This window comes from Myotis daubentonii, chromosome 5 (genome assembly GCF_963259705.1).
Source record: "Myotis daubentonii chromosome 5, mMyoDau2.1, whole genome shotgun sequence".
NCBI lineage: Eukaryota > Metazoa > Chordata > Mammalia > Chiroptera > Vespertilionidae > Myotis > Myotis daubentonii.
In genome coordinates, this window is record NC_081844.1 from 44,793,262 (window position 1) to 44,803,606 (window position 10,345).

General features: G+C 40.7%; 1 protein-coding gene across 1 annotated transcript; it reads left to right on the top strand.

Annotated features, from left to right (window-relative positions):
• The first annotated feature begins 7,428 nt into the window (after nt 1–7,428).
• LOC132234256 (E3 ubiquitin-protein ligase RBX1-like) lies at nt 7,429–7,897 on the top strand. Its single transcript, XM_059695295.1, has one exon. The coding sequence runs from the start codon at nt 7,441–7,443 to the stop codon at nt 7,774–7,776; it is 336 nt and encodes a 111-aa protein (XP_059551278.1). The 5' UTR covers nt 7,429–7,440; the 3' UTR covers nt 7,777–7,897.
• The last annotated feature ends 2,448 nt before the right edge of the window (nt 7,898–10,345 follow it).

Consider the following 10,345-nt stretch of genomic DNA (forward strand, 5'->3'; position numbering starts at 1 on the left):
GGCAGCTAAAGCAAATGTAAACACGTTGGACTCTAGCAAGCTAAAACATAGCCAAACCAAAACAAACAAACAAAAACTGCACAGCAAACGAAACCATCAACAAAATGGAAAAGCAACCTACCAAATGGGAGTAAATACTTGCAAATCGTTCACCCAGTAAGGGGCTCATATCCAAAATACATAAAGAACTCCTGCAATTCAATATCAAAACACAAGCAATCCAATTTAAAAATGGGCAGTTTATTTTGTTAATTCGATTCCACATGTGAGTGAGATCATGTGATACTTGTCTTTATCTAACTGATTTATTTCACCTGGCATGATACTCTCCAGATCCCTCCATGCTGTCTCAAAGGATAAGAGATTTTTCTTCTTTTTTTTTTTTTACTGTTGCATAGTATTCCATGGTATAAATGATTTTTTTATCCACTTGTCTACTGGTGGGCACTTGGGCTATTTCCAGATCTTAGCGATTGTGAGCTGTGCTGTTATGAACATTGGGGTGCATACATTCTTTCTGATTGGTGTTTTGGGTTTCTGAGGATATATTCCTAAAAGGGAGATTGCTGGGTCAAATAAACTGATGAACAGAGTGGATCCAGAGACATGGAAGCATGGAACAGAGTGAGGAATCTCAGAGGGAAGGTGGGGGAGGGTGGGTGGGTGGGTGGGTGGGAGGTAATTAACCAAAGAACTTGTATACATATATGCGTAACCCATGGATACAGACAACAGGATGGTAAAGGCCTGGGGCAGGATCCTGCTGGAAGTGGGGGGGGGGGGCGGTCAGTGAAAGGAAATGGGGGACATATGTAATACTTTCAACAATAAAGATTTAAAAATAATAAATAAATAAATATTAAATAAATAAATAAAAATGGGCAGAGAGAATCTGAATAGCCATTTTTCCAAAAACAAACAGATGGCCACCATCAGGTACATGAAAAGATGCTCAACATCACCAATCATCAGGGAAGTCAAATCTAAAAAAGGATATCACCTCACACAAACAAATGGGAAACCTATGTTTATTGGCACCCAGAAGCCCCCAAAGGCATCCAGATTCTACAATGTCTGCATGAAAGACTCATTGAATAGTCTTGTCTAATTGGAAGTTCGCCATCATCACCATTGTAACTGTGGTTGTCTTAGTAAGCTTTGACTTTTTTGTAGATGTTCACAGCCTCCAGAACCGCAGTTCTTAGACATAAAATATGCAGATGGACCATGCCCGATTCTTTGAAACTTGAGGATCCCATTTCTTGAGCTAAATCTGGGGTCTTAAAGTCAAATTAATACCTAAGATGTGCCACTGAATTGGGGGGTTTGTGGTGTACCTGAACGACTACCCTCCTTGCATGAAAAATGTCTTGATGTTGGCAGATGACTTAGTGTCATTCTACCTAGAGACCAACCTACCCAAGCACGGAAGTCTTAGAGTTCAGTGGAGCGTGCTCTCACAGCTTTTAAGGGCTTGAAAATGTGCCCACCAATTTTGCAATTTCATTTCCAAGGTAATAGATCCCTATTAGCATAGATAGATGATTTTTTTTCCCTCAAGATTTCTTTATAGTGACAGACGTCCTACTGCCTTTTAATAGTCCAGCTTTTGCGTGCGTAGATTTTTATTTTAATGGTCAAAGTAGTCCACGTTTCTTGTCTGAATTTCTTTCCCCAAGCCCCCCAGAGATTTATGATGTGGACTCACCTCAAGGCTTTGTGAGCTCTCAAAGGCTGCCATCTGTTTCAGACTCTGAATGTAATTATCCTGCAACACCAAAACCTTTCTGGGAACTTTAAGGATTCCTGGAGCCTTCCCGGGACCCCATAAACTTCCTATGGATTTTAGTAAAGTCTGGAACATATCTGGCACCCTGGAACCTTCCAGGAACTTCAACAAACCCTGGAAACTTCAGGGGGTCCCAGAACCTTTCTGGAAACAATACATTTTTATTCTTAAAGCTGCATGTAAGGGAATGCAACTCCAATCTGAGGGTGGCTTACCCACCCCTAAGGAGAAACAGTGAACTCAAGGGGATTAGCTGATCCCCCTCACCTGTGCTCCTCCTGGTCCCACAGGCTGTTCGCCACCACGTCTGAGTCCCATTCCCTCTCACCTAAACCCGGTAAAAAATGATGAAAGAAAACAATATAGGTGACACAAACTTCATCTAACACTCCATGAAGCAGTTCTCCTTTTAGAGAACTGGCAAATAGGGCAGGCGGAGGCAGGACGCTTTTAAAGAATCAATAGGAAAGATCAAAGAGGAGCCGAAAGGAGAGGATCTGATAGGCTGGGCCACGCAGCCACCTCATTGAAGGCCCGGAGGGCACCGGAAGTCGGTACAGAGCCGCTTTGGCTGGGCTTTTGGGGACAGGCTGACTGGACAGACTGCGTTTCTGGTCAAGCGGCAATGTCTGGGGGATGCGGGTTTTCTAAGGCTTCTCTGCTGGCTGCCGGGGCACCGCAAACACGAGCCGCTCCAACTTGGCCCAGAACTTATTTCATCCAGAGGTAAGGTTTTGTTTTGTCTTTACCCCTTTGGCTTCTCCCAGAATTGCTGGTTTCTTTGGGGTTCACTGTAGTTTGAAAATTAAGTTCTCAGTCAGTGTTGTTTCCAGTGTTGTTTTTTTCAAAACCTGAAACTGGTTTTATTTTTATTTTGTTTTATTGCTTAAAGTATTACAAAGAGATATACAGTGGGGCCTTGACTTACGAGTGTCCCGACTAACGAGTTTTTTGAGATACCAGCTGTCTCTCGGCAGATTTTTTGCTTTGGGTTGGCAGAGTAATTTGAGTTAACGAGCTCCTTAACGATCTTGGTCTCGGAAAGAATTAAACTCGTAAGTCAAGGCCCCACTGTATTACATGTCTCCTTTTTTTCCCCCTTGACCTTCCCTGGCCTCCCCTATCCCCCAGCGTCTGTGTCCATTGGTTATGCTTATATGCATGCATACAAGTCCTTCGGTTGATCTCTTACCCCTCCCCCCACCTACCCCCCCTTCCCCCCTCCCCCCAACCCTCTGTTGCATCCCGTGCTCCTTCAGTTGCCTGATCCTCATGCCCCGCAGGTCAGGTTTGGGGGCACTAGTTTCCCTGAGCACGGGCCCTGTGAAGAACAGAATGCTCCGCTATGTTTCAAAATGATCCCCCAGCACCCCACACATACACGGCCCTCCCCTCCCCCGCCATCCCCCCCCCCCAAACATGGAAGGTTTATGTTTACTGTGAGCCCCTGGTTGAGCCCCTCGGAGTACGTGTCACAAGATTGTGGGTGCCTCCCTAGGGCTGGGCCCTCTGGAGGGTTTACCTCTCAGACTGGTCTGCCCTGCGCCTCCAGCAAGTGGTAAAAACAATCCAGGTGTGGCTTCACAGTGGTTCTTTCCTTTCCACTCCTGAGAGAGTTCCCTTCTCCCACGTGGAATGCAGAGGGGGTGGAGCTGGGACGTTCCCTCCCCGCAGGACTGGTAGGCGCGGGTCAGCCCCAGAAGCTGGTTTCTGGTTAATGGTTTATGTTGAGGGCAGGTCTTGCTAAGAACAACAAACTGCTCTGGGCATTTTTCAAAGTGGCTATTTTCTCCTCTGCAGGAAGCATGAGTGTTTTTTTGTTTGTTTGTTTTTTTCTTCCCTCCAACCTCACTGTCAGAATGTCCTAGAGCAGTGATTCTCAACCTTGACTGTGCAGTAGAATCACCTGGGAATCTTTTTAAAATCCTGAGTTTCTAGAGTAAAACTCAAAAAACGTGTGTGGTTCTCCCAGCGATTGGGACCCCTGGAGACTTGAACTCTCAAACATGGTACTTGGCTAGACTGAGCATCCAGTAATTCATGAATTACAGTTTAGCTTTGCTTAATGGATACTGGTTCTTCTAGAAGTTTCTGCTCAAGTAAGTTGTAATTCTCTGTCTCTGCCTGTCTGTCCAGTTTTGAGGACAGTATTTTTTCTTTTTCTGTGAAGGACCGAATAAAAGAATATTGAAAGGTGAAGGGGTTGAGAACTACCAGTTGGTAGTTATAAAATAGTCACGCATGTAAAGTACACATAGGGAATATAGTCAATAATAGTGTAATAACTATGGTGCCAGGTGGGTAACAGAAATATTGTGGGGAGGGGGCACTGTGTAAAGTATAGGCTTGTCTATATACTGTGCACCTGAAACTAATCTATATGCATAAAAACCTAAGCAACTATTAGGACAGAATGACCGGTTGCTATGACGCACACTGATTACCAGGGAGCAGATGCTCAATGCTGGAGCTGCCTCCAGCCTGCAGGCCCTAATCACCTATGGGGCCTGCCAGCCAACCTCCCAGTTCCTCCCCCTGACTGGCAGGCCCTGATTGCCCCCAGTCAGGGCTGGGCCCCTGGCTGGGATGGGGAACCAGGGGTGGGTGGCAGTGGACACAAGTGGTGAGGGAAGGAGGAAGGAGGGAGGCAGGGAAGCGGGGAACCATGCGGTGGTGGTGCATGGGCAGGGAGGGAAGGAGAAGTCAGGGAGGTGGGGAACCTGATTGGCCCTGATTGCCAGCCAGGCCTAGGGACCCCACCCATGCACGGATTTCGAGCATCAGGCCTCTAGTCTATATATATAAAAGCCAAGCAACCAGAACAGCGGACTGATCGACCAGAATGATCAGTCTCTGTGATGAACACTGTGAGGGACAACCAGCCCAATCCAGGCCCTGATTGGCCACCCCAACCACCTGTGGCCCCTCCCCCCAGCTGGCCCCACCCCGGGTACCCCCCCAACTCTGATCGTGGGGCAAACTCTGATCGTGGGGGGTGGCTGCCAGCCAACCTCCCTTGGATCCCTGCCCTACCGGCCATGCCCCTGATCAGCGCCCCCATCGGGGGTGGGGCCGGCTGGACCCCACCTGTGCATGAACTCGTGCACTGGGCCTCTAGTACAAAATAATATTGAACATGAACTGTAATTGAAATATAACATTTAAGCTTTTTTAAAAAGAGGATACCATTTATCATTTAAAAAGAGAGATAGAGAATGTTGTACTTTTGAGAAGTTCAACACTTCTTCTCAAAGCCCTACTGAGCCTTCCCAGTCATCTCAAGACCTTAAGTTAATAAAGCTCACCAAAACTTTGATGTTGCTCTTCTCCTTTGGTTATAGTTAAAAACCAATTCAGTATCTATTCCCATTTTTGAGACAGGCCTGAAGGATTGACCCACCCTAAGATTGTGTTCCCTAGATGACTATCAGTTTTACCCCCTTTTGTCTGACTTCAATGATAACAGCCTTTCTTCTTACAAGTGAAGAGTATTCTTAATTATTCCCTTAAACTTTTAAACTAGAGTCTACTAAGTGCTTTAGTTTCCTAGGTTTTTATGTAGTTTTGATTTCCAACGTTCTGATTATTATAGGATGAAATTGTTACTTAGGTCTCTCTATATTGATCATGTGCTTAAATAGAATTTTCTCAAGGATTTTTTTTTAGGGAAATTTGTTGGGCAGTTTTATGTGCAAGATGTTCTTAGATTCACATTTTTTAATATAATCAACTAGTGTCCTACTCTCAACATATTTTCAAACAATGATGAGGTCCAGAAAATTACACCTTTTTTAAAAATAGTAAGTAATTGTACCAACATACTCAGATGTTCATAATCTGCACTAATAAAAGAGAAATATGCAAATTGACCATACCTTCACGACGCCCACCAGCCAATCAGGAGTGAGTATGTAAATTAACCCAACAAAGATGGCGGGTTAAATTGCATAAACAGGCTCCGAGCATCTGGGGACATTCCGCACCGGTCCACCTGCTCCGAGTCTCTGGGCAGCTTGGGATAGCAGAAAGATGGCTCTGGGCCAGAGTGAAGGTGGAAGGCGGCTCTGGCCGGAGCTAAGGCAGTGCCATCAGCCAGGGGAAGGAAGGCCCATTCTTCCACGAATCTTTGTGCATCAGGCCTCTAGTAGGGTATAATAACACTCTAAAATAATGAAATTCAAATATAAAATTATCAGTAGCACAAGCAAGTGAATAAGAAGCTTATGGGTGGGTATAAATAAAAGTAAAATTTACTAATGCTAGTAAAGTTTGCACATTAGGTTTTTGCTTGATTTATTGATAATTTTCACTTCTTACTTGGTGTAATGGAACAAATTCTGGAAGGTCATTCTGCTGTTCGGTCTAATTAGCATATTAGCTCTTTATGAATAGGATAGGATTTGTTGAGCATCTGCTGTGTAGTCATTTTCCGGGACCTTCACATTTATTTACTTTATTTCCCAAAACTATATTTTCTTGAACTATCTTGTATCTCCATGTTATTAAAATTTTTTTCCTAGTCCCAGTTATCCCTGCTAGAGATTCCCACATGATCCTAAAATAGAGTTATTATTGATAAATATACATACATAACTTGTTTTATCTCTCTCTCTCACACACACTATCTAGGGTCATTTTCTTCTTGCTATCATAAATTAAAAGGCTGCCTTGTTAAAATTTGTTGAAATTGTCCTTGGGTCTCCAGTCTCAGAATTTCTGCTGCCACTTCTCAAATTCTCAAAATGTCTCCATCCCCCAACCCCAGCACAAAACAAACCCTATAAAATCCTTTCCCTGTTTATTGCTTAGATGCAGTTTCTTCACAGGCTATCTTCCTTGCTCCATGGCAGTACTAAAATATAAACCTTTATTCCTTCAGATTACTTTATTTCAATAATCCTGAGGAAAATAAAATCACATTATTGCCACTTTTCATTTGGGAATGGCTTTGAGTCACATAGTTGGAAAATAGATAAACCAAGATTCCAACTGAGACATTCTGGCTCCAGATGATTGATGCCCACCTTCCTTCTCTCTCTCTCTCTCTCTCTCTCTCTCTCTCTCTCTCTCTCTCTCTCTCTCTCTCTCTCTCTCTCCCCCTCTCCCTCCCTCTCCGCCCCCCCCCACACACATGCACACAAACACATAGGCCCCCTCCATTTATAGTCTCCTAAATACACAATTCTTAACCACATTACTCTGCAGTATTATTTCACATTCTTCACTTTCAACGTGATTAGTTAAGAAAATTATAGAAACCTTCATATTGCTTCCTTTCTTGACCTATTCGTTAAAAGTAATTTCTATATTTAAAAGTTGCATGCGTAGGATAATGAATTAAACTTCTTTCCTAATGATAAATGATAAATAACTTTAATGTTTTGTGTTTATTAATGAGTATAGTTATTTATCCATTTGGTCAGTATATTAAAAGCTCCTGTGCTTAAATAGCTTTTCTACATAGCATTTTAATGTCAGTTACAGTGGATGACACTTACCTGGAATAAGCACAATGCTTGCATGTTGATGCTTCAAATAGATTTGTTGAATTTAAAAATGATCTCAACTTATGCAATAGGCCACTTTATACTCATCAAAGGCAAACAATTTAAAAAGAAAACAAGTGGAACCTGAGACCGTGTGTTTCCAACATGGCGGCAGTGACGGATGTGGATACCCCAAGCACCCCACGCGGCACCAACAGCGGCAAGGGCAAGAAGCGCTTTGAAGTGACAAGCTGGAACGCAGTAGCCCTCTGCACCTGGGACGTTGAGGTTGATAACTGTGCCATCTGCAGGAACCGCATTATGGATTTTTGCATAGAATGTCAGGCGAACCAGGTATCTGCCACTTCAGAAGAGTGCACCGTTGCGTGGGGAGTCTGTAATCATGCTTTTGACTTCCACTGCATCTCTCGCTGGCTCAAAACACGGTGGGTGTGTCCGCTGGACAACAGAGAGTGGGAATTCCAAAAGCATGAGCACTAGAAAAAGAATATTCTCCATCAAGCTCAACTGTTTTGTTATTCATTTAATGACTTGCCCTCCTGTTACTTAATTGTAAGTTAGATAGAACTGGGTCTTTTCCGCTTTGTCTTTTCAGTTTGCTATTCCTATTGTGTTCCGTGTCAAAATCCAGTTGGATTCTAAAAAAACAAACAAACAAAAAAACCAACAAAAAGCAAAAACAAGTAACTAAATGTATTAAGAATCTGAAATTTCACTGCTTTATAAATAAGGGGAATATATTTGAAATATATATATTTTATCATATTGTGATCTAGAAGTATAGAAAAATGACAGATAAATATAAAAACTGTTTTATATGAAGGCAAAGTTAGGAGAATTCTGTTTGACATTAATCACAGGATTTTAATTGTGAAGCCATTTCTCTGTAGTTATATGTCATAGTTTATGTTATAGTAAGATGAACAATGCTATTTATAATTAAAATTAGCTGACTTTTTGGCACAGAAATAATAAATGAGGAGGGTTTTTTCTGGAAATAAATAACTAAAGGAATTTTATAGGATACATAAATTGATTTATCTTTTGGGTCTGTATTCATTAGTCCTCCCTGATATTTTATTCTCTTACATTCTATTTTATAACAATATTTATGTATAATCTGTAAGATATGTCTTTCTCCTATCCATCTGCTATCCAGTTGTCTAACATAAACTTAGAATGTTCAGAAAATGTTAATGGCAATAAAATGATCCAATATTCCTTTGCCTCAGCACTACTAAAATAATATTTATCAGACCATCTTTCTGCATGCACATTAAAAAATTAAAATTTGATCTATGTGATCACTATAAACCTGGTCTTTTGGCACAGGACGTGATAATAAAAGATGTAGCATTGAATATTGTGAAAATGACCTTCAATTTATATTGAAATTTCTAATTACTTTGAAACTCTTGGGTGATGAGAGATTCACATTAAAGATTTCTATAATTTTGTGAGTAATGTAGGAAATTATAATGACCTTAAAATCAATGTCCTACCTGTACTCACAAAGGAAAATCCCAACATTTAAAAGATAATAGGAAGCACCCTAAATTTAATTGAAATAGAAATTGATAAATTCAACTGCACAGTAATAAATATACTACCTGGCATGTAATATTCTCATTGTAAGCATGAACAAAATTATTCTGCTCTTGCCATTATTTATTATTGTTTATAATTTTCTTACCAGTGCACTCAGATATGGCATATAAACAGTAGACTTACTTGAGGATCAAAAAATAAAGAAAACATTATGAACACATGAATTGATGTCTAAAAAATATGAAAGTTTACACTGAACTTTACAAGAGATTAAACCAGAAAATGAAGATTAGGTGCCAGGTGCTTATTATTTACAAACATTATCAAGTTTACTGTTTCAAACACTAAAAGTTATGGATAGAGTAGCTATTTGTGATTTAGTTTACATATTTTCTCATACTCTAAAAACTCTGTGAATTATAATTATCGATAGGTAAGAAAATACTATGTTTAGTGAATAGCAAATTCAGAATTAACACAGAACTCTCTGACCCTATCCTTCTCATTGTAATATTCTGAGCCTAATAAAACTGAAGAATTTGCAAATCATAGTAAACTAAATAAGTGAATACTTTAATTGATGAATAAAAAAGAGTTAGGGTTTGGCCAGTGACATGGTCTGTGGAAGAATTAATAACTTGAAGAGGTAGATGCATAGAGGAAGTTTATTTTACTTTCTAAAAAGTGAAAGGGCAAGTATTGCTAATCAATACAGGGCAAGAAACAAAAAGTGGCTTTCCCAATTAAAGAGTAATGGCTGCTATTGCTAGTCATTACTGAAGTTGAGCAGTAATCAGGGTCTGTCTTGAAAATACAGTTTGTTTGCTTTCCAGGAGAGAGTCTGGCAGATGTCCTAGGGAGGTGTCTTATCAGTATTTTCTCAAGCCTGTAAATATGCTTGGACCAAAAGTTATAAAGAGTTCAAAGGAGGCTTGTTTGAAAGGGCAGGAGGAAGAGAACATTCTACTTGGTGTGATTTATCCCTGAGTTCTGAAAACAGCAGGGAGGAAGGGGTGCAAGAATGTAGCCTTGAGAGTAGCTTATCTTGTCTTGCAGTTTGAACAGAGGAGCTGTTTGAGTCAGAGGAGCTAACAATCCTGGGGCTTAATTACCAGGTGCTTCTCATAAATTGTGGATGGCTACAGCAAAGAAAAAGAAAGGCCTTTTTTTTCTGTCTGTACAAAGAGTAAAGACACAAATAGATAGTTCATGGTAAATCTTGCTAAGGTATATTTTCTTGTTGACTATATTTTAATTTAATTTGACATTCTTGCAGCATATATATGGGATTTATAAAGAAGCTTTTTGTTAATATTCTATCAAAGAAATTAAACAAAAAGATAGGCAATCCATCAATATATCAGTGTCTTCTAGAAAACATCCTTTTTCTTCCTTAGGGTTTACGTTCAAAATATTTGACCACCTATAGTCATGGACACTGACAAATAGAATCAAATGGTGATCATAGAGCAAGATCCTCAAGCGCCTACAGGGCTATAGA

Coding starts and splice junctions, on each gene's coding strand:
- LOC132234256 (XM_059695295.1), top strand. CDS start 7,441: ATGGCGGCAGTGACGGATGTGGATACCCCAAGCACCCCACGCGGCACC.